This window comes from Neofelis nebulosa, chromosome 11, assembly GCF_028018385.1.
Source record: "Neofelis nebulosa isolate mNeoNeb1 chromosome 11, mNeoNeb1.pri, whole genome shotgun sequence".
Lineage (NCBI taxonomy): Eukaryota > Metazoa > Chordata > Mammalia > Carnivora > Felidae > Neofelis > Neofelis nebulosa.
The window spans coordinates 85,540,859-85,565,553 of record NC_080792.1 but is presented as its reverse complement, the minus strand read 5'-3'; the positions used below and the strand labels follow the sequence as shown (position 1 = coordinate 85,565,553).

Below are 24,695 nucleotides of genomic sequence, written 5' to 3'. Positions count from 1 at the left end.
ACAGACCTTTAATTTGTAAAAAATAATGTTTCCGCAAAGCACAATGAAGTGAAGTGCAATAAAGCAAGGTTTGCCTGTAGGGAACATTCTCTGGGGATAGGTCCCTTTAGAGGGTTCCAAATCCATTCTGTCCCCTCTGGCTATGCCGGCTCTCGCAGCTACTGTGGTTATGAGGCTGTTGGTTTTCAAGGCTACTGAAAGAGAGAGGTGCATGGGAAGAGAGGGCAAGTTAGAATGCCAGGGTTTGCTCCTTACCAAGATTCAATCATTTTTCTCAAATAAATGTTCCTTGGACTGGTGCAAGTCCTTGGTTAATTTTCAGAGTTCTGAAGAAGTCGGTGACAGTTTTTACCAGTATTTTGGTTGCTTTTATGGAAGAATGGATTTTCAGAGGTCTGTCCTTTGTCATTCTGAAAGTGCTTCCCCCCTCCCCACCGCAGTTTTATTTTTAAGTAAAAGATCATACCCAAACATCTTCATATTTAATTTTTAGGGTTTTGCATTTTCTGAGTTTAACTGTTTTCCTGTTGTTTCCCTGAAGTCGCCTATTCTGATCTTTTTGTCAGAGAAAATTTCCTGGTCTCTGTTTATAATTTCCCTTTTATTTTTTTATTATTTTTTTTTTTATTATAAATTTTTTTTTTTAACGTTTATTTATTTTTGAGACAGAGAGAGACAGAGCATGAACGGGGGAGGGGCAGAGAGAGAGGGAGACACAGAATCGGAAGCGGAAGCAGGCTCCAGGCTCCGGGCCATCAGCCCAGAGCCCGACGCGGGGCTCGAACTCACGGATCGCGAGATTGTGACCTGGCTGAAGTCGGACGCTTAACTGACTGCGCCACCCAGGCGCCCCTATAATTTCCCTTTTAAAGTTTCATTAGAAGAGGAAAATAGAGACATGGGAGTTGGGGCTTCAGTGCTGCCTATCCAGCCTTGGAGTTTGTTGCATTTCAGAGAGAAGTTGTTATTTACCTTCTCTTCAGCAGCCTGCCGTATGGTTGCTTAGCCTAGAGTGTAAGTAAATAGTAAATAATGCTGCTTTTCGTTTCTTTAACCTACTTAGTTAATGTATGAAGGGGAGACTTTTGTGCTGGTGCGAGGGATACTTACTTAGATCTCACACCCCACGGTGAGCTCTTTCCCATTGGGTCGGCCTTTCCTGTTCCATCATCCTTGGTTCTCTCCTTTGTACTACGACAGCCGTTTTTTCTTTGGGGGAGAGTCAGTCTCTGTACTTCAGCTGGGAAAAATAATAATTTAACATAAAGGTAATAGGATTTTTTTTCTTTTTTTTGGTCTTGAAAGGAACTGAAATATGATGTTGGTGGAGGAGAACGGTTTGACTCTTTGACAGATCTCGTGGAGCATTACAAGAAGAACCCCATGGTGGAAACATTGGGCACAGTGCTACAACTGAAGCAGGTGAGAATATTAGAAAGCTAAAGCTTCATCTCCTTACGGAGTTTAGAAAATCCTGGTACAGAATATTCTAAATATACAGAAGTAGAATAGCATCATGGACCTCCATACACCCATCACCCAGCTTCAATTGTGATCAACTTAAAAATCTTGTTTCATTGTTACCGCACTCCACTGCTCTTCCCCTGGGGTATTTGGAAACGAATTCCAGGTATTATGTCCTTTCCATGATATCTCCATGTGTATCTCTAAAAGGCTTTATGGAGTTTCTACGGCAAGCTTTTGCCAAGTGTTCGTAGTAGGCCTCCCTTTGGTTTACTTTGGGTGATTACACTTACTCCCTTTGGACTTACTGCTACTTCAGACTTCCCCCAAATAATGTTGGGATCGATTTATGAAGAAAAATAGGTTTGAATTTCTATCAGCAGAGTAAAGTGTGTGTGGGGATTGAAGAAAGATACATTTTCTGACAAAACAGAAAAGTGAAACTGTATTTGAAAACTTGTGTTGTGAATTACTGTATCCTTTGAATTTCCTGTCCTTGCCTTACAAATATCAAGATGGAACTCTTTTTCTTTTTTTTTTTTTTAATAATACTTTATTCATTTCACACCAACTGCTGAATTTGATTAGCCCCTCAACACAACACGCATCAATGCTGCTGAAATAGAAAGCCGGGTTCGAGAACTAAGCAAATTAGCTGAGACCACAGATAAAGTCAAACAAGGCTTTTGGGAAGAATTTGAGGTAAGTTATTAAAAAAAAAATTTTTTTTTTTGCATGAGTTATTAAATCCTATTTTTAATGAGAGAGAAGTTGGCCCTGTATTTGGAATTGGATCTGAAAGGATTGAATCTGTGCTCTTTCTTAATTCAGCCATTGATTGACATGGAACAAGTTGCTGAGGGGGCTTCTCTGAAATAGAAGGGCATTGTGTTCTGGGAGAAGGCAGTTGGCAGTTAATATTAAATGGATGAGCCAATAGCTCCATTTGGCTCTTTTGGTTTGGACTGCTGGCAGAAACCCAGAAAAACAAAAGGATCTAATTCCTTTGGAAGATTTCCAGCATTGGCTGGCTTCTTTAGAGAGAATCTATAGCCTTATTGCAATGAATAAGTGAAAGTGAAATACCTCGTGGTGGTTTTAATTTGGGAGTTGACATTTATAACTTTGGGAAGTGAACTGATTTCTCTCCTGAAACCATCTTGGGTAGGAGACTGTCCCCAGAGGGAATGTGCTATGTTCCTGTTTTACTCTGGTATGTCACTTACCAATTCACATTGTGATCGTGTTCTCTCTCCTCTCACCCAGTTGATTGAAAACTTCCTCAAAAACAAGGATCATACCATACTTACTTTCATAGTTACCCCTAGCATGTGGCACAGTGCCTAGAACACAGTAGAAACTCCGTAAATAATTGTTGAATGGGTATTTACATTTATCGAATGTTTATGTCACTTTATTATTACTATTCTGTTTATGGGAATGATGGACTATTACTTAGTTTCTGTAGGACTTTTAGAATTAATGAATGTGGAACAAATGAATGGCCGCATGAGGTGGCTACAGGTCAGATCAGCTTATTGAGATAGACTTTATTTCCGTTTTACAGAGGAGGAGCCTGAGGCTTGGGGAGGTTAAGTAAACCATCCAGCACTGTACCACAAATACCGATTGCACCGCAGCGCTGAGGTTGGGTGCAGAACAGTCACAGTCCCCGCTCCACATTGCTGAACAGGAACTTGAACTCAGCTTTATTTTTTCATACCAGGCATTGGACTTATTGCCCAGGACACTATGGCGAACAAGATGGACAGGGTTTCTGTCTTTAAGGAGCTTCTAGTTGAGGGGCACCTGGATGGCTCAGTCAGTTGAGCATCCGACTTCGGCTCAGGTCATGATCTCGTGGTTCGTGAGTTCGAGCCCCACCTCGGGCTGGCTGCTCTTGGCACAGAGCCTGCTTCAGATCCTCTGTCTCCCTCTCTCTCTGCCCCTCCCCCGCTAGCGTTCTCTCCGAGATACATAAAAACGTTAAAAAAGAAAAAGGGAGCTTCTAGTTGAGAGAGGGAAGACAGTGATGAAGGGCATCACTGAGAAACTGATGATCAGCATAATGAGTCAGATTAAAAAACAGTGTTTTTTAATACTTGTTTATTTTTGAGAGAAAGAGAGCGAGCAGGAGAGGGGAAGAGAGAGAGGGAGACACAGAATTTGAAACAGGCTCCAGGCTCTGGGCTGTCAGCGTAGAGCCTGACGCTTGGCTTGTAATCATGAACTATGAGGTCGTGATCTGAGACAAAGTCAGACACGCTTAACCGACTCAGCCACCCAGATGCCCCAGAATTTTTTTTTAATGTTCGTTATTTATTTTTGAGAGAGGGAGCACAAGTGTGGACGGGGCAGAGAGAGAGAGGGGGGGAGACAGAGAATCCGAAGCAGGCTTCATGCTCCAAGCTATCGGCACAGAGCCCGACATGGGGCTTGAACTCACGAACTGTGAGATCGTGACTTGAGCTCAAGTCGGACACTTAACTGACTGAGCCACCCAGGTGCCCCAATCAGTCAGAATTTTTAAATCTCAAGCCCACTGCTTTCTTCCCTGTGTCCCACCAGCGGCGGAAATAAAGAGCAGCGTTTCCGGTCATTTAATTACATTCACTTGTTTTCATTCATTTCATGTAGTCTTTATAAAGCCTCATGAGATAGGCGGGATGAGTTCAGAAATTGGAATGGCAAACCTATTTTTCCAAAGTTTTTATTATGCAAAATTTCAGATCTATCCAAGAGCAGAGGGCAGAGTATAATCACAGCAATATGTCTGTCACCCAGCATTGACAGTTGTTGATATGTGGCCAGTCTTTTTTTTTTTTTTTTTTTAAAGTAGACTCCATGCCCGGTGTGGAGCCCAACAATGGGGCTTGAATTCACGACCCCGAGACCAAGACCTGAGCTGAGATCAGGAGTCAGACACTTAACCAACTGAGCTGCCCGGGTGCCCTGTGGCCAGTCTTTTTTTAACTCCTCCCCACTGCCTCCCCCTGCCTTGGCTTATCTAGAAGCAAATCCCAGGTGTTTTTTCATCTGTAACTATTTCATTTCAAAAGATCGTAACTAGAGTACCATTTTCACACTTAAAATTATTAACAGTAATGCCTTAACATTGTGGATATCAGTCACTGCTCACGTTTTCCTGATCATCATGCGTGCACATGTGCACACACATGCAGTTTGTTTGAACTGAGAAGTGTTTTTTCCTACTTGATTAAGAAAAAATGTTGAGGGGCACTCGGCTGGCTCAGTCCGAAGAGCATGTGACGCTTCATCTCGGGGTTGTGAGTTCGAAACCCACATTGGGTGTAGAGATTACTTAAATAAATAAAACTTAAAAATATTTTTTTGAATGTACTATATAAAATAGATGTGTATAAAGAACCCCCGTGCGTCATTATCAACGTTGCCAGTTATCCCTGATACCGTGTTATTTTATTTGTAAATACTTTGGTATCTATGGAATTTTAAAAAATTTATATTTTAGTTAATATACAGCGCAATATTGGTTTCAGCAGTAGAATTCAGTGATTCTTCACTTAAATACAACACACCCACTACTCATCACAAGTGCCCTCCTTGGTACCCATCACCCATCTAGCCCATCTCCTGCCCACCTCCTTCCATCAACCCTGTTTGTTCTCTATCGTTAAGTCTCTTGTGGTTTTTTTCCCTCTCCCCTCCCCCATACGTTCATCTGTTTTGTTTCCTAAATTCCGCATATGAGTGAAACCATATGATATCTATCTTTCTCTGACTGACTTATTTCACTTAGCATAATACCCTCTAGTTCCATCCACGTTGTTGCAGATGGCAAGATTTCTTTCTTTTTGATGGCTGAGTAATATTCCAGTGTGTGTGTGTGTGTGTGTGTGTGTGTGTGTGTGTGTGTGTGTGTGTACATATATCTACACACACACACACACACACACACACACACACCCCACATCTTCTTTATCCATTCATCAGTCGATGGACATTTGGGGCTGTCTCCATAGTTTAGCTATTGTTGGTAATGCTGCTATAAACATTAGGGTGCATGTACCCCTTTGAATCTGTATTTTTGTGTCCTTTGGGTAAATACCTCATGGTGCAATTGCTGGATTGTAGAGTAGTTCTATGGAATTCTTTTTTTTTTTTTTTTAATCTTAGATCCTTTAAGAAGGGTTTAAGGTTTTGTTTCTTTTTTAATTTTTTAATTTGAAAGAGAATGAGCGCGTGTGCAAGCAGAGGAGGGAGCAGAGGGAGAGAGAGAGAGAGAGAGAGAGAGAGAGAATATCTTAAGCAGGCTCTATGCTCAGCACCAAGGCCAGTGTGGGGCTCTAACCCGCAAACCATGAGCTCATGACTTGAGCTGAAACCAAAAGTCGGACGCTTAACTGACTGAGCCACCAGGCACCCCAGTAGTGAGCTGTTTTTTTAATCTATATCCTTGTTCATTTTACATTTTATTTATTCATTCATTCATTCATTCATTCATTCATTCAGAGAGCAAGCTGGGGAGAGGGGTAAAGGGGGAGAGAGAGAATCTCATGCAGGCTCCACACTCAGCGCAGAGCCCGACATGGGGCTCGTCTCGCGACCCTGGGATCTTGACCTGAGCCAAAATCAGGAGTCAGACGTTCAACTGACTGAGCCACCCAGGCACCCCGTTACACATTCTCTTAAAATGGTAGCTGAGGTGATCATTCGTCCACACCACTTTTCCTTCGAACTTTAAAAAAAGTGACAGCAGTGAGGTGGCTGTCTATTGCCCGGTGGGTTCTTGAACACTAATGTCACTTAGGCAGTGCTTAGGGAAACAAAGTCATACCTTCCTGGGAAGCTTGTGGCATCAGGGGTGTTGCTCATGATCCTGTCGGTGGGGTCAAGATGTGACCTTAGAATAGCTCCTAGCGTGACTTTCCTGGCCTTGGAAAAAGAAGGTTGCTTCTAAATGCTGACCTGATAGTTTCGCTGTGACATCTCAGATTCAGGTAATCTTTTATACATTATTAACAACAAAGCCAGTGAACCGGCTTTTGGGAAAAATGGAAAAAAAACAATATCATGTCTGTTCTCCATAGAGGTCAGGCTGATCGCATAAATTGTCATTCGCTAAATCAGAGCACAGGACTAACGTTTCATCTGATGACAGCTGAAACCAGACCTAAACAGCTGGTGACCTGCTTTCTGGGTCTCTTAGGTATCTGCTTCTCAAATCCAGTTAATTTTAAAAAACACCCTTTGTTGTTTTTTAAGTTCATTTATTTTGAGAGAGAGCATGAGCAGGGGAGAAGCAGAGAGAGGGAGCGAGAGAGTCCCAAGCAGGCTTCGAACTCTCAGCACAGAGCCCGACACAGGGCTTGATCTCACCACCCGTGAGATCATGACCTGCGCCGCAACCAAGAGTCAGATGTTTAACCAACTGAGCTACCCAGGGCCCCCCCCCCCCCCCCCCAAATTGCCCTTTAAGGTTGGGGCCTGGGGAACACAGCTCAGAACAGAACCAAACCATTATAGAAACCAACCAGATATGTGGAAGCAGAGACTCATTACAATCTAAACTCTCTGAAACTGAAGTTGGATCCCGACAGCAAGGCATTATTCTCTTCGCACTTGTACTTCAGTTGTTTCCCGGGAGGTGATAATTTGAGATCAGTTCCTTCTTACCAAGGACTCTGATGGTCTCTACGGTGAACCAGAGCTCTGAATGACAGCTGTGTCTTGTTGTGGCCCTTAAAGTTCCGTGTGTCCTTTCGGGTACGTTCCCCCAGAAGACACTTATGAGTTACTTCTGCGTTTGACGCATCTTAAATACAAAGTCTCTTGGGAAGCTGCTCGATTCTTCTCTCCTTGGCCTCTGAAATGAATTCGGGTTGTTGGTCTTCTTCTAGGATGTGTTGTAGGATGAAGACACTGTGACCCCCAAGTCTGACTTTTTCCTAGAGGCTTCCCATTCTTGATCTGTGTAAACATCTTACGTCTCTTACGTGTCTCTGCTTATGAATGTGAGGAGGAGGATGGTTCTAGCTTTGCTGGGATGAAGTAAGGTTCTGAAGTGAGACACTCGCTATGTAAATGAAAAGGCAGGTTATGATCTTATGATTTTGTGCCTGCGCTGTGCGTTACCCGAAACCTGAGCTCAGCTCAGCCCTGAACATCTCGGCGAGGTACCTATCGCACGGCCGCATTGATAGAGTATTTGCACGCTCTCTCAGCCTGTTCTTCTCTTTGGAGTCCTCTAGGCCCGGGCTGCCCGGGGGACACTGGGCTGCACCTCGACGCTGCATCTGACTGCGGGACCCAAGTGGTGGATGGCAATCTTGCTGTTGGCAGTCCTTTGGCCTCCGCTCTCTCCTTTCTCCCTCCTCCGTCTTGCTGCCGCTCTGTGTCCAGTCTGCCTGCTCTCCACACACCTGCTTCATCCTTCTTTTCCTTGAGCAGATTCCTCTGCTTCCTGACTCACAAACCTTCCTTCTGGCCCCTTGCAGACATTGAAACCAGCAACTTCGTACAAAGTCTAGGATTCTCATGGGCTCAGATGCCATCCATCTTGGTCTGAGGAGAGTACCAAGGACACGATCACTTGGAACAACTGTGTCTGGAGGGGAAAGCAGTTGTTAGAGATGAGTGTTGTCGGGAGTCGGGCAGACGTCCTGAGAATATTTCCCCCAAACAGGAGACGCTGGTGGTGGCACGATGTATTCATTTTCTTCATTCGCCAAGTAGTTATTAAGCACAGACTCCAGGCCGGGTTCTGTTCTAGGGTCTGGGGATGCAGCAGGAAACAAATAAAAGTCATTATCCTTATGGAGCTTTATGGCCAAAGGGGAGACACAGTAAAACAAAAAAACGAGTGAATGTTTGTTGCGGGAGAGGGTGATACGTGCTATAGAGAAAATAAAGTAGGGCCAGAAAGGAAGGGCGTGCTGATGGGGTCGTTACCGTTTTACTCAGGTCTCTCTGATGCAGCGGTACTCGAGCAGAGAGTTGAAGGACATAAGGGAGCGGGCCATACCGATAACCTCAGGAAGAGCATTCCAGGCAGAGAGGACAACGGCGCAGAGGCCCTGAAGTGGGAACGTGGAGTGTGCGTGCACGTTGCACCATCAGCAAAGAGTACCGTCGGAGAGGAGCAGGCAGAAGGGGAATGTGGGTGGAGTGATGCAGAGGAGCGAGATGACACGGGGTCCGTGGGCCCACGGGTCCGTGTAGCAGCATTGGCTTTTACTTGGTGACAGAGGCTGAGGAGGGTTCTGAGCACAGGAGGGATGTGATCTTGCTGGCTGCCGCATGGGAGGCTTTCTGCAAGGGGGACATAGAGGCAGGGAGACCCTCAGAGAGGCACATCACAGGAGCCAGAGCAGGTGAATGGCAGCGGCTTGGTTCGGGGTAGCAGCCGTGGAGGTGGTTGGGTTCTCGAGATATTTTGAAAGTGGAGTCAACGCATCGTGTGGTTAAGGCGGAGCTGGGGCAAGGATGTGGTGAAGGTTTTTGGCTCGAGCAGTTGGCAGGATCGAGTCATGGTTTACCTAGACGGGGAGGCTGGGAGGAATGGGTTTGAGGGCAGGTGATCCACTTTCATTGTGGACTTGTTAAAACCTGAACTGGTGGACATCTGATGGCGCTGCGATTATTCATATGGTGTTATGGGTGGGATCGTACTAGAACGTTCCTTTTTCGTCTCACCTTACTAACACTCCTCAGTTCCCAGCCTCAGGATCATTTTCTCAGGGAAACCTTCCTGGATCCCCGTGCCCGCGCCTGGATGGGTTCTTGTTACAGGTGCCCTAGCAGCAGCCCTTTCCTTCATACTACCTGCTCTCCTTGGAGTTCATGGGCACTCCGTGTGGCCGTTGTTTTCACGTTCGTCTCTTGTTCCGTGAATTCGCACAAGCAGATGGCGTTACTAGGTCTGTCAGAATAAAGAGAGGTTTTGCTCAGATGCAACTGAAGGTGATCAAATAAAGAGATAGACTTTGATCCTGCTATTTTAGGTGTGCTGTGTGCATATTATCTAAGAGAAGAACCCAAAGCAGTCCGTGGGCCCCACAAAGACAGGCAGTCCTGCCTGGATTCCTGTAGTCCTGGTAGAGACTCCAGGGAAGCCTGGCACACCATAGACAGAAAGGATGTATTTGGGCTGAGTGTTGAATACAAGTTGTTTTCAGGAGAGAGAGGGAGAGAGGGAGACAGAGAGAGGGAAGGGGGGAGGGAGCGAGGGAGAAAGGGAGAGAGATGAGGGCGGGAGGGGGAAGAGTGAGAAAGAGGGGGAGAAGGAGAGGGAGAGAAAGTGGTATTAGGTTTAGATGCTTTGCATATATTCAATAGGGAATGGCTTTCTGATGCTTAAAAAGTATGGAGGAATGTTCCTGGCTTTGCTTGGAGATGTTCCTCTTTACTACCCTGCAGTTTTCAGGTGGAGGCCCTGCTTGAGGGTTGTGAATGCACATTTCGGTCTTCGAGACCCATCTATACACACTTGCGCAATAGGGTCTAATTCAGGGTGGCAGTGATGAATTTCAGAAAAATTTTAGCTTTGAATCTCCTGTTTCTGACTTACACACACACACACACACACACACACACACACACACACACACCACAACACATACCCATACAAACCCCACACGACATCATATTCACTGGGGTTATTTTTTCCCAGCACTTTAAAGCCTGTTCGCCTTAGCAATTTGATTTTTGTTTTTAAAGCCCATCCTCCTCCTATTACGCAAGCCTCTCTCTGTCGTGGTCTGAAGCTGTTTTCCATTCGCACGGGCAGCGCAGTCACTTCCTTGACAGCTACACAGATGTCCCGGACCCTCGGCCACTGTGCCATCTGACGTGTCTCCAGGAGGAGCTAATGCCTGCCTTCAAACCCACAGGCCGGTTCGATTTCTTTCAAGTGATTACATCCTGCTCAGGGGAGCTGTAAATTCTGCTTCGAGACGGTTAGGTTTTATGGAGACAAGACTTTAACTGCACCCCAAAGCTGTGTCTAGAATAAGAATTCTTGCTGGCGATCTCTAGCAGAACGCTTCCCCTTGGTGGCCAAGCCCCACCACGCTTCACCACAGCCCCCGAGTAGGGCTCCAGCCTTGGGCTGCAAGTGCTCCAGGCCGCAGGCCCGCGCCGCAGCCGGGATTTTCCACGTAGGTCCCAAAGCTCCCAGTTGCTTGAATAGAAGAGCTGCTGCCTTCCCGTGGGCAGAGCTTTGCAGCGGTTGGAGGTTTCATTCGGCAAGCGAAACGTTCCGTCCTGGAGAAGTTCCTTTGCTTCCTTTGGACTGCTTCTCTTCCAGCGTCTCTCTCTGTTCTGTTCTCTGCCCCTCCAGTGTCAGGTTTTCCTTTTGAGAGTCATTTCAGTTTGCCAGAGCCGCTTGACGTCTTTACAGAGAGTAAGAGCCTAAGGTGCTCTCGGGCACTTTCGCGTCTCTGTGTCACCTTTCCCTTTGGCCCCAACCGCCCTTGCTTCTCCCTGCGTCTGCCGTCGCCTCCTGTCTTCTTCACCAGGTGGGCCTGTGCTGTGGCCATTTCTTCTGAGCTCCTGCCTGCTTTAACCTCCGACCGTGACTGCTTCCACCATCACTGAGCCAACAGGCGGAAGGCCCCAGTGGCTTTCTTACTGTGCCACGAGTAGTCTTTGCTCTAGCCTCTTTCTTCCGTGTGCTGCTTTTGAGACCACCGTCCAGCTCCTCATTCCCACAGTGTTCTTTCCTTGGTTTCTCTGACCTGCAGCAGCACACGCCTGGTTTATTCCTTCTTCCTCTTCCTGTGCCTCTTGCTGGCCGCTGCCTTTTCCTCTTCTGACTGGCTGACCCCGGCGGTTCCCCACAGCGTGGCCGGGGCCCTCCGCTCGTCTCGCTTGAGGTTCGCTCTTCGTTGGGGAGCACGTCCATTCTTATCCTATCCTGGTTCGCCCTAAGTTTATCTTGCTTCTGAGCTCTGGTTTTGCCTTTTCAATGATGCCTTCCGTATTTCTTCACAGTTCTGTCTCTTCAAATTTGAGCATTCAAGACAGGAGCCTGTTATTTTCCCCTTTAAACCAAATACCCCCTCCCCGCCCCCTTTACTGCCCCGTGTCTGGCACTCATGCTCTTTATCCTTGGGCGCCGTGGGCTGGAATCCTCAGGGCCTCTCTCAATTCCTCTTTGTCCCGTTTCTGCCATACCCTGCCGTTCACCAAGTGCTGTTGATTCCTCTTTCCTAATGTCTTTCTGCTTAGAGGGCAGAGGGAAACGCGTCTGTTGTCTACTTGGCGCCGCATGTGGGGCTAGGGAAGTCATCTCATTGCATCCCCAGGCCTGTGGGGTAGGTGGAGCAGCCCGTGGGCATGCTGAGAAGTCGGGGCACCTGCTCAGGGCCGCCCAGGGAGGCATTCGTGGACACAGGAGTTTCGTCTGACAGCAGAGGTACAGGCTCTCGTCGCCCCAAGAGACACGAACTGTTCTTTTTCCCTCTGCCTCTCACCCTCCGTTTACCCTTCAGGTGAACCTGCACTCAGCATTTCTCCTGTCTCTCTTCTGCTCAGAAACCCATCAGTGGCTCCCTGTTTCCTACGTGAGACACAGCATTTTCATTTTGACCAAGGAACTAAAGCCCAAAAAGAAGTGAGAAACTTGTCCCCAGGGGGCAGATGGTTGGCTGTGGTGTGAACTTCGTGTGTCAGAACCTTGTCGCTCAGGTGTTGAAGATTCTTCTGCCTGGTTTTCAAGGCCCGCCGTCATGTTTCCGACTCTCCGCATCTAACCCCATTCGCCTCCACTTCTTGGCACACAGCTTCCAGACTCATCGACCAGTCTCCTTCCCCCTGAAGAACTCTCGCCTCTTAGCCACATTGCTTGCCTTCCCGAACTTGCTGGGATGGCTTCCTTTCCTCCTTGGACCTGTCTAAATCCTTCACCTGCTTCAGGCCTTAGCTCCTCCCAGAAACCTGCTTCGGTTAGTTTTCATGGATCTCACTCCCTAGACGGCACACCACATAATTAATTCCACACTTAATTATAGATTTGTCTTGTACTGCTGCTGCAGTTTCGTGTGTCGGAACCTGTTCTCCCCCGAGGCACCATGCCTTTTAATTCATTTTCCTACTTACTCTCCACCTTCTGGGAGGACGGGGGCGTCTGGGCTTACAGCAGGCCCCGGGAGGGGAAGCACGTCTTGGGTTGATTTTGTCCGTCACCTTCGTAAGTGCTTATCCATCAGTTGGGACCTTCTCTGGCGCTGAGAGTCTGCAGCTGCCCCTTCGTGCCTGGGTGGTGCTGAGGACTCGTTCAGGACAGGCTGCCCAAATCCCACAGCAGAGAAACGGCGACAGGCTGTGCGGCGTGGTATCAGGATGCGGGGGGCTTTCACCCGCCCGTGGCGCCTGGCGACACTGCAGAGCTTGCAGCGGGGGGACGGGATGAGAAATTGCAGTGTCCTCTGCACACAGGACGGATGCCAGAGGAACACAGAGGGTCATTCAGACCGGGTAGCGGGCCTGGTTTCGGATCCTGCCCAGGTGGTTACCGCTGTCCTAATAATCATTCACGGCGTCAGGGCCAGGAGCCCACCTGCCTGGCAGTCTTGCTCCGCTCCCTCTGTGTCCTTCGGGAGGCTGCAGCCAAGAGTGGGGTGGGGGCAGAGCCAGTAGGAGCTTCTACACTTCTAGCTTTTATTTTGCTCATGAAAAACCTTCTTCTGTTATCGAAGCGTTTGAATACCCCAAAGTAGAGAAGATGGAACGATGGACCTTCTCTTCCCCTACCCGCACCCTTGACACTTGCAAACGTTTTGGTAGTCTCGTTTCTCCATCCCCACCCCTCCCTTACCCCACGCAGTATATACGCCCTTGTAGTTCTCTTTTTAAAGGCAAGGTAATTGTGGTTTGGTCTGGCCTTGATGGTTGCTGGTGTTACTTTTGTGATTTGTCCCCGTTGCCCGGAACAGTGCAGGCAGAATGGTCACTGGGCCCTTGTCATTGTCGTGGTACCTGGGGATGCGTGGTTCTGCCAGTGTGTTTCCTGCCTGTCTGTCTCTCCTTGAACCTGCTCCTCTGTTTGGATTCCTGACATTCTGGTCAAGAGCCAGGTCCAGTGGCTTTCAATCAGGGCTTTTGAAGCCTTGTGGGGGTCCCATTCGGTCATTATAGTGACTGGGGACACTGCCCCTGGCATTTAGGCTGGGAGGGGCCCCGGGGGTGGGAAGCAGGAGTGTTCCCTGGTCATAAATGTCAGGGGATGATTCTGCACATGAGCACTTGTCCCATCCACAGTTGGTCATGCTCCTGGGCACTTTTTCTTCGTTTTTTTTTTTTTTTTTTTAAAGATTTTATTTTTAAGTCATCTCTACACTCCATGTGGAGCTCGAACTCACAACCCTGAGATCAAGAGTTGCATGTTCCACTGTCTGAGCCAGCCAGGTGCACCAGACCTGGGCACTTGTAAATATGCAGTGTGGATCAGAGAATTGGCTTCTCTTGGTGCTTTTTAAGACTTAAAATCTGATACAATCCCTTTGGCTCTAGATCTGTTTTGACTCATGCAATCAGGCGATGGTAACTAACCTCTGGCACATTTTGAGGGTTCGGCATTTGATCCAAATTCTTTGTGGTGTTACTTGGGAAAACGGGATCTTGCAGCCTGCATCCCTGCTTTACATTGTCCCTTCTTCTGCCTGTCATTATCATTAGCATCCCTGCCACTGCCCAGTGGAGAATGGGGCTGGAGACACTGTGACATTTAGCCTGACAGGTCGTTTGCAGCTTTTTTGGTGTGCCACCGGGACTGCTGGGGAGGAGGTTGTGGAAGATAAACCATGGAAGGGTTGTGACGTGCAGGGGCCGGCTCGCTGGATAGTCCTCTGCTTCTTCCGGCCATCAGCCTGGCGCTGGGGAGGAAGCACCCCACAGCAGGTGGCAGCTGATTGTCTCGGGTGCAGTTGGGGAGCCTCTGCAGGCAGAGCAGGGAAAGTCGCCCTTCTTTTTATTTTCAGCCTCACTCTGGATGGAGGGCAGCCTTCCACTGTGGAAAACGAAATGTGTTCAGACAACTTGGGCCCCAGGCGCAGATGAGAATGGGCTAATGGGCACTAAGGAAGGAGCTGGGGGGAGAGACACACAGTTGGTCATTACTAATTTGTGACAACTGCCAGCCGCTGCCAGTTAGCACCGACTGTGCCTGGGACGCAGGCGCTCTGGGGCTTGTCCGTTCTGGAAGACCCTGGGGCCCAGAGACCTGTCTCAGCCTGCGTGCTGTTCAGACCCCAAATCCGCATGAAAGAGGCGATTGGTAACTTGATACAGGGTTGGGGGAGCCCCTGACTGACCTGAATAGATGGTCCAACCAATGTGCCGTGTTTTTGCACCTTTTGTAGTAATCTCCCTTAACTCTTACACTGACCCTGTGGGGTAGGTAGTTAGGATTTTCCCCACCTTACACTCGAGGAAGCTGAGGCATAGACAGACTGGCTGAGGTTAGAGGCAGAGAAGAGGAGGAGCGTGAGTTCTGAAAAGCTGGAACTTAGTTGCAGGCCGGGGTAGACACTGGAGCCTGAGCAAGGGAGGGTCTGGGTGAAATTTGCCTTTTATAGAGACAGCTCAGGCCTGTGCCTCCGCCAGCAAAGCAGCATCATGCGAGGTATGTTTCGTAAGTGAGCACTTGAACACGTCACTGTCAGGTTTGTTTTGAATCAAGCAGCTTATTATTTCCTAGCCACCCCCACCTTGTAGCTTTTGTTGATGTTGTTCCTCTTCACTTGTTTGGCTTTTAAGTGCTTGAGTCAGCTTGTAGAGTTTGGGCTTCTTTTTGAACCTCACCTTAATGTCTGAAAATCAAGATTGAACCTTCTTCTCCTAACACGGTAGTGTTGCTCAGTAAGACTGGCTCACAGTTCAGAGGAAATGCCAGCTCGCAGAAGGCAAATGGCCTTAATTACTTAATCTGAGCTCCTTTTAAGAATTGGAATGACTGTCTCATCATCCGAGGTCTGTGTACATTGTAGTTTAGTCCTGCCTGGGTTTCAGCTGGGTACCGACTTTTGTTATGAGCTGTGTGTCAAGGCCAATTATTGCATTTTCAAACTGAGAGCCAAATAGCAATTTAAAATCTCGACTTTCATACCTGTCTGTGAAATTCAGATAAATGAAATGGAAATCTAGTGGGCCACTGCTATGCAATATTGACTGTTGCTCCTTGTAGAAACCTTGATGGGCTAACCATTTTGGAATTTATATATACATGTATAGCACACATGTATTTTCTTCTCTTTATTCAGTGTCCCTTCCACTTTCTTGATTTGCCATTTTTTTTAAATGTTTATTTATTTTTGAGAGAGAGAGAGAGAGAGCACGAGGGGGAGAGGGGCAAAGAGACAGAGGGAGACACGGAATCCGAAGCAGGCTCCGGGCTCTGAGCTGTCAGCACAGAGCCCAACGTGGGGCTCGAACTCACGGACCGCGAGATCGTGACCTGAGCCGAAGTCGGATGCTCAGCCCACCAGGTGCCCCTTGATTTGCCCATTTGTGAATTCCGCTTACAAATCAGACTTTTTAGAAACTAATGGTCCTTCAAAGAGGTACTTTTTGTAATTTTGAAACTAAAACCTTAACCTCTTGAACATGCTTCTGCACCTCCATGTCTGTTTCTGCAGCTGGTCCTTCTTGCTTCCCCACAACCGCTCTTCTGCTGGGGCTAGCCCCTCTGTGGCTCTCTCAGATCGCATTCCCCACCTCCTTTCCCTGAAGGGGAGTCCCTCCTGACCACTTGCTCTAAGAGCCTGACATTCCCTTCCTTACTCCCTGGCTGGGGAAAACGTAGGGAGTGGGTGTTTGTGTAGACGCAAGCAGACTCACGCTGCCTGCCTAGGGCATAGGGTTTGTGGGATAGGAGGAGCAAAGCTTCGTGCCCATGATCCAGTGGTACCCAGTACCACTTCTACTGTATCCAAATTTGAGAGGTAGTATGTGGCTTGCTCTGAATTAAACGATGGTAAAAGTAGGCAGCAGATCATGAAGTCAAGAGCATGATCACAGCCATTATTTATATGCTCTACACCAATGCTCATTGGCTCTCAGTCTTTTTTGTTTAAGTTTATTTATGTTTTTTAGTAATCTCTACATCCAGTGTGAAGCTCGAACCCACAACCCAAGATCAAGAGTCACACGTCTTGTGATTGAGCCAGCCAGGCGCCCCAACTTTCGTTCCTGATAATTGTTATTTTAAAAGGTTTCTCAGGGGTGGCCGGGTGACTCAGTCGGTTAAGTGTCTGACCTAGGCTTGGGTCACGATCTCACAGCTCATGAGTTCAAGCCCTGTGTCGGGCTCTGTACTGACAGCTCAGAGCCTGGAGCCTGCTTCACATTTTGTCTCCCTCTCTCTCTGCCTCTCCCCGACTCATGTCCTCTCTCTCTGTCTCTCAAAAATAAATAAACATTAAAAAAATAACGGGGTGCCTGGGCGGCTCAGTCGGTTAAGCGCCCGACTTCAGCTCAGGTCACGATCTCACGGTCCATGAGTTCGAGCCCCGCGTCGGGCTCTGGGCTGATGGCTCAGAGCCTGGAGCCTGCTTCCGATTCTGTGTCTCCCTCTCTCTCTGCCCCTCCCCCGTTTATGCTCTGTCTCTCTCTGTCTCAAAAATAAATAAAACGTTAAAAAAAAAAATTAAAAAAAAAATAATAAAAGGTTTCTTTCCTGGCATGCCTGAGTGGCTCAGTCGGTTGAGCATCTGACTTTGGCTTAAGTTATGATCTCACAGCTTGTGAGTTCGAACCCCGCATTGGGCTCTATGCTAACAGCTCAGAGCCTAGAGCTTGCTTTGGATTCTGTGTCTCCCTCTCGCTCTACTCCTCCACCACTCGTGCTCAGTCTCTCTCTCTCAAAAATAAATAAACATTTTTTAAAAAGTTAAAAATTGGGGCGCCTGGGTGGCGCAGTCGGTTAAGCATCCGACTTCAGCCAGGTCACGATCTCACGGTCCGTGAGTTCGAGCCCCGCGTCAGGCTCTGGGCTGATGGCTCAGAGCCTGGAGCCTGTTTCCGATTCTGTGTCTCCCTCTCTCTCTGTCCCTCCCCCGTTCATGCTCTGTCTCTCTCTGTCCCAAAAATAAATAAAAACGTGGAAAAAAAAAAAAAGTTAAAAATTTAAAAGGTTTCTGTCCTAATAAATATTTATCCACTAAAAACTTTAGGCAAAAAAAAAAAAAAAAAAAAAAGTTTAAAAAAATGAAGAAAAGGCTTCATAGTTCTAGTACCCTGAAAAAAAAACACTCCCATTACTTTTTTGGTATATATTCTTTTGCCATTTCTCATATACATAGGCTAATGCAGACATATGGCTTATGTAATACACTGTTTTGGAAGTTTGACCTTCTTTTCACTTAATGTTTACTCTGATCATCTTTTCAAGGCATTAAAAATTCTCCAAGAACATTTAAAAAAAATTATTTTTTAACATTTATTTATTTTTGAGAGACTGAAAGAGACCGAGCACGAGCAGGGGAGGGGCAGAGAGAGAGGGAGACACAGAATCTGAAGCAGGCTCCAGGCTCTGAGCTGTCAGCACAGAGGCCAACACGGGGCTCGAACCACAGAGGCCGACATGGGGCTCGAACCCATGAACCGTGAGATCATGACCTGAGCTGAAGTCGGACTCTTAGCCGACTGAGCCACCCAGGCGCCCCAAGAATGTTTTTTTTTAATGGTCGCAGAACACCCGTTTGTGTGAATTAATGGTAGTGCTGTCCAGGCCGTCCTTTCTTCTTGGAAATTGTTCTTGACATTGTTGACACGGCGTTAAGATGAGCATTTCTGTAGCTGTTGTATTCAACTCTGAACATTTCCAAGGATAACGTTCCTAAAGCAGAAATGCTGAGCCAGGATTTTTTTTTTTTTTAAAGCTTTCGACACGCAATAATATTTACTTTTTTTCCTCTCCAGACACTACAGCAACAGGAGTGCAAACTTCTCTACAGCAGAAAAGAGGGTCAGAGACAAGAAAATAAGAACAAAAATAGATATAAAAACATCCTACCCTGTAAGTATTTAATATTCTGTCCAGTAATAGTCACTCTTGGAGAGTTTGATTCCTTGGCGTCCCTGTAACTTTTCCCAGGGGCTCCGTGTCTTCTTAGCAGAGCCGAGGCCTTAGGCTTTTTCGATTGTGAGCAGTTTCCAAAATCATCAAATGCGGTGGGAAAGGATGATGTCATTCACTGAGTTCCTGTGATGCTCGTGCTGGGTAAAATGGCCACCAGGCAGTCTTGAATGTGTCATTTCCTTTTGTTAATTAATTTTGTCTGCCTAAGAATGAGAATCTCAGGGGAGCCTGGGTGGCTCAGTCGGTTAAGTTGTCCGACTTCGGCTCAGGTCATGATCTCATGGATTGTGAGTTTAAGCCCCGCATTGGGCTCTGTGCTGACAATTCAGACCCTGGAGCCTGCTTGGGATTCTGTGACTCCCTCTCTCTCTGCCCCTCTGCCGCTTGTGGTCTGTCTCTCTCTCTCAAAAATAAATAAACATTAAAAAAAATTAAATTGGAGCACTTGGGTGGCTAAGTTAGTTAAGCATCCGACTTCAGCTCAGGTCATGATCTCAGGGTTCATGGGTTCGAGCCCCACGTCGGGCTCTGTGCTGACAGCTCAGAGCCTGGAGCCTGCTTCGGATCCTGTGTCTCCCTCTCTCTCTGCCCCTCCACCACTCACGGTCTGTCTCCATCTCTCAAAAATGAATAAATGTTAAAAAAATTTTTTTTAAATTTTTAATTAAAAAAATAAAAGTGAGTATCTCAGGGCTTGCCATCTCCCAGGGGCAGGCCACACCATGACCCTCAGAGGTCCCAGACTTGTGTCCTTGCACTGCGCTGCTCGGCCCGTGCGTCTTGGGAAGACACGCCTCTGTCTGGGCCTCCGTTCCCTCTTCTGGGGAACAGGCAGCCTCCTCCCAAGGACCAGAACTGCTCTGCTCCCTGATCCTCTGAGCTCGAGTTACAGGAGATACGGGTACATTCTACTTTGCTCCGAAGATGACCCTAAGGGATTCGTAAAGCACTTAATTACCCAGATACTGCCTGGTAGAGCCAAAGTTGAGCCACAGGGAACGAGAGGAAGGATGGAGGCCTGTGGCGAGGACCCTAGAGATGGCAGTAAACAGCTGTTGTAGCGCGCGTGTCCTGAGGGCTGCTCTGTACCGGACTCTGCACCTGTGTCACTTAATTACACCACATGTGCACAAAGCAGGTGTTCTTATTCTCCCGGTTTTCTCGACCATTTTAGCAAGATCCCAACGGGAGAACTGGCACAGGAGCCCTCACAGTCTCTGCTCTGGGCGCCACGCTCTTGGAGGGATCGCCAGAGCAGGCTGTGCAAGGCGGCCCGCTGGGGTGAAGGGAAGGAACATTTAGAACTTCTCTTGATTTATATCCTGTGTCTAAAAAAAGAAAGAAAGAAAAATTTAAATCTGACATACAGATTGATGGCAGTGCATGCATAATGTATTTACCAAACTTAAAAATAGGGCATGTTTGTATATCCATGTGTATATATTTCGGTGTTCAGAAACTGCACAAAGTTTATTGGGATGCATGAGCCAATTCGGTGAGCACTGCTCTCATGTCTCATTGGGTCCAAGCCATTATGTCAGGTATCGTAAATCTGTCGTGTGTGTGTGTGTGTGTGTGTGTGTGTGTGTGTGTGTGTATGTATGTGTGAGAGAGAGAGAGAGAGAGAGAGACAGTCTTGCTCTCTCTGCGTACGTATGGATACAAACATGGTACATATGTCCATCACATCCAAACGGTTATTTGAAACGTGTGTGGATGAAGATGGGAGAAAATGCAGCCATTCATAATAGTGAGAAAAGGCAATAGGAATTTGCAGAGAATCAGTCTGAGCCACAGCATGGTCCTGATGACCTTGGGGCAGCCTCATCCTGTTTATGTCTAAGTTTTCCTTTCTGCTCAGGAGGCCTAATGGAACTCATTAGTGAGATGCAGGGATGTAGGAAAAGGCAACAGGAACAATCATCTGCAGTTATGTGAAGAGAGTGTCGTTGCCTTTTCCTCTCTTAAAGGTCCCAGTCAGGTGCTTCCTCTTGATTAACGTCTTATTTCTTTAGAGATGGGGAGTGCAAGACATATAACTATATCACTAATTCCCATTATAAGATAAGTTGCTTAGGTAGAGTGCTCAGATTTCTATACCACTAAGGTACTTTTTTATTTTTTATTTTTTTAAATTTTATTTATTTATTTAAAAAAAATTTTTTTTTAACGTTTATTTATTTTTGAGACAGAGAGAGACACAGCATGAACAGGGGAGGGGCAGAGAGAGAGGGAGACACAGAATCTGAAATGGGCTCCAGGCTCTGAGCTGTCAGCACAGAGCCCGACGTGGGGCTCAAACTCACTGACCATGAGATCATGACCTGAGCCGAAGTTGGACGCTTAACCGACTGAACCACCCAGGCACCCCTTAATTTTATTTTTGAGAGAAAGACAGAGTGCAAGCAGGGGAGGGGCAGAGAGAGAGGGAGACACAGAATCCGAAGCAGGCTCCGGGCTCCGAGCTGTCAGCACAGAGCCCGAAGCAGGGCTTGAACCCACGAACCGTGAGATCGTGACCTGAGCCGAAGTCAGATGATTAACCGACCGAGCCACCCAGGTGCCCCCCAATAATGTACTTTTGTACAGAATCTGGTCAGCTGACACTATCAAAATCTTATCTGCTAGATGTTGTAGTTCAGTGTGCTTCATTAAAAAAAAAAGCCACCAATTTTATTATGGAAAGTTTCAAACATATTCAGAAGTAGACAGAACAGTGTAAAGAACCACACATACCCGCTGCCCAGCTCCCAGCGTTGTCAACTCATACCTAGTCCTGTTTTATTTATACTCTGCTCCGCTCCTCCTCTCCCCCCATATTATGTTAAGCAAATCTCAGACATCATGTCATTTATCTATACTTACTCTTCCTTTGGTTTTAAAAAAAACTTCTTGTTTTGAAATATTTTTAGACACAAGAAGTTATAAAAATATACGGAGGGCTCCCACGTACCCTTTAGCTTCTCCCAGTGGTAATATCCTGTATATCCACAGCACATAATCAAGACCAAGGAGTTGCTGTTGCTACTTTGTTCTTCTTAAAGACCGCATTATGAGGCATCATGTGGTGTTTGGATCATTGTTGTGCTCATTTAGGATTTAATTTTTTATGTGGTTTTATCACTAAGTGAATAAAACTTGGACAAGGTTGAGGATTAACTGTTTTGAAATGACATATCCTGAAGAGGAATGAGTACTTTTTGACTGTGGTCTCTTTTTCTTCCAGTCGATCATACCAGAGTTGTCCTCCATGATGGTGATCCCAATGAGCCTGTTTCAGATTACATCAATGCAAATATTATCATGGTAATCTTTGCTTTCTGCCATGTTTTTTGACCAGGCGTTGCTAGCCATCTTTTGTATTTTGTATTTCTTGTGACCTGAAAGCAACTTTCCAGTGATTAAAGGAATTTCTTCCTAAATTTCTAGCCCGAGTTTGAAACCAAATGCAACAATTCAAAGCCCAAAAAGAGTTACATTGCCACACAAGGCTGCCTGCAAAACACGGTGAATGACTTCTGGCGGATGGTGTTTCAAGAAAACTCGCGAGTGATTGTCATGACGACGAAAGAAGTGGAGAGAGGAAAGGTACACTCCACGCTCTTCTGATGAACCGTGAAGTATCAGATGTGTCAGGTTGACCATGTTAACAATTGAATAAACGAATTAGGCTTACTCTGACCCTCTGGAGGAAAGAGAGTAGAAGAAATGTGATTACAGCAGGCTTTGGTGTAGTTTTCTTGATGTTCCTTCTGCTTGGGGTTCATGGAGCTTCTTGGATCTATGGGCTTTATAGTTTTCTTCAAATTTGGAAATGTTTATTATTTCTTCAAACATGGGACACGAGTTACACGTATATTAGGTTGCTTGATGTTATCCTGCGGCCCATGGAGACTTTGCTCATTTTGCTCGGCTGTCTACCCCCTGCAAAACACGGTGAATGACTTCTGGCAGATGGTGTTTCAAGAAACCTGCCCCCCCCCCCCCCCCACCGGTTTCATTTTGGACGGTTTGTTTTGCTGTATGTCCTCAGGTTGATTTTTTTCCTTCTGTGGTGTATCATCTGCTGTTAGGACTATTCGGTGTGTTCTCTACAGCAGATATTATCTTTTTCATCTCTGTAAGTTTTATTGTTTTGGGTTTTTTTATATGTAAAAAATCTCTTATTATCATTATTACTTTAATTTTTAAATTTCATTTGAATCCAAGTTAGTTAACATATAGTTTAATAATGATTTCAGGAGTAGGATTTAGTGATTCATCACTTACGTATAACACCCAGTGCTCTCGTCCTAACAAGTACTCTCCTTAGTACCCACCACCCGTTTGTTTTTGTTTTCGTTTAAAGATTGTTTTTGATTTAATGTTTATTTATTTTGAGAAAAAGAGAGAGACAGTGCGAGCAAGGAAGGGGCAGAGAGAGAGAGGGAGACACAGGATCTGAAGCAGGTTCCAGGCTCTGAGCTGTCAGCGCGGAGCCCGATGTGGGGCTTGAACTGATGAGCTGTGAGATCATGACCTAAGCCAAAGTCGGACGCTTAACTGACTGAGCCACCTAGGTGCCCCTGTTTTCGTTTTTAATGCCGTCTATGTCTCTCTTTTTAACTTACACCTTTTGGACATATGGAGTATATTTGTAATAACTGTTTTAATGTCCTTGTTACTAATTCTATTATATATGTCTTTTCATTTTTCCTGTTTTTTAGTTGTCTGAGGTGGAAGGGTAAATACAATCCCTGTTACTTTATTGTATCCAGGAGCAGAAGTCCAGAAGGGAATGTGAAAAGCCCCATCTAGTACCTTCAAAGGATTGGAGTACTAACAAGTAGTGATTTCACTGGTCATGTAAATCATACTTATCATGACTTGTAGACATCTAAAAATTATTTGAAGGGGTGCCTGGGTGACTCATTTGGTTAAGTGTCCAACTTTGTAGCTCAGGTCATGGTCTCATGGTTTGTGAGTTCGAGGCCTGCGTTGGTCTCTGTGCTGACAGCTCAGAGCCTAGAGCCTGCTTCGGATTCTGTGTCTTCCTCTCTCTGTCCCTCCTCCACTCGCACTCTGTCTGTCTGTCTGTCTCTCTCTCTCTCAAAATAAATGTTAAAAAATTTTGTAAATTATTTTGAATTATTCAAGCATATATTTATATAAATATCCAAACACATTATCGTGATGGTTAAAGTTGTCTTTGTCACCATCCCTTGGCCACCCATTTGAAATCCCTGTGACCAGTGCAATGTGTATTCTTCCATGCTGTCTTCTTGGCATTTACATACATACGTGTATGGGAGGCATTACTATAGACACAACATACCAACATTGACGTATATGCGTGTATTTATGTACCTGTAGGTGCCTAATGAAGTCTATAGTACTAATTTCTGAAAAATACCGTATGTAAAAGTATTTTCATACATGAATTTTGTGGTGCATTTTGGGCCCCACCGAAGTGAATGGTTGAATATCTACTGTTAGTACATATTGGCCTCTTTCTTTTTAGTAATTGCATGATTTTCCATGGTAAGGATATATCATAATTTATTTCACCATTATGTGTTGAGCATTTAAGTGTTTCAGTTTTTGCTCTTAACAAGCAGTGCTGAAGTGAATAATCTTATTCTTGCTTGTGTATGTGTGCGTGTGGCAGATGTTTCTCTAGGGTAGATGTCAAGAAAAAGAAATGTTAGGTCATAGGGTATGCATGTTGTAAACTCTAATAACTTCTGCCAAACTGCCCCCAGAGTGGTTGTCCCCGTGTACACCCCCCTCCCCAGCTGTCTATGCCAAGTAGTCCTCTCCCTACACTTTTTGTGACCTTTCCGGTTTTTAAAAATTATAACATCCCACACCTACAGAGAAGCAGACAGATCTCACTGAGTAACAGCTCTGTGCATTATCCCGAAGTGAGCCCATCCATGTGGGTTTTTAAGTTGGAAAAGTTCTGTGTTTTTGTGTTCTAGTCAAAGTTCTTTTGTAGTTACACTTTAAATGGTTTGCATAAAATTTTCATGGAATATAGCAGTCATCTGCAAGTTAAACCTAAGACAGATGGGTGATTTGGATCTTAGTGCTCTAATGTAATTTTCCTATCAGTTTTGAAGGGCAGTGTGATTTTGTAAGGTTTTCATCATTGTGCTAAGTAGTTTCAGCACTTCTGAAAACCTTTGAGGCT

At 46.1% G+C, this 24,695-nt stretch overlaps 1 protein-coding gene across 2 annotated transcripts in view; it reads left to right on the top strand.

Annotated features, from left to right (window-relative positions):
• The window catches only part of PTPN11 (protein tyrosine phosphatase non-receptor type 11), an 80,850-nt gene that overhangs the window by 30,185 nt on the left and 25,970 nt on the right, over nt 1-24,695 (top strand). For both annotated transcript variants that reach the window (XM_058691228.1, XM_058691227.1), the window contains exons 5-9: nt 1,306-1,422; nt 2,053-2,166; nt 18,364-18,460; nt 21,750-21,829; nt 21,953-22,111. In XM_058691228.1, coding sequence (XP_058547211.1) covers nt 1,306-1,422; nt 2,053-2,166; nt 18,364-18,460; nt 21,750-21,829; nt 21,953-22,111 — 567 coding nt within the window. The remainder of the gene's footprint in view (nt 1-1,305; nt 1,423-2,052; nt 2,167-18,363; nt 18,461-21,749; nt 21,830-21,952; nt 22,112-24,695) is intronic.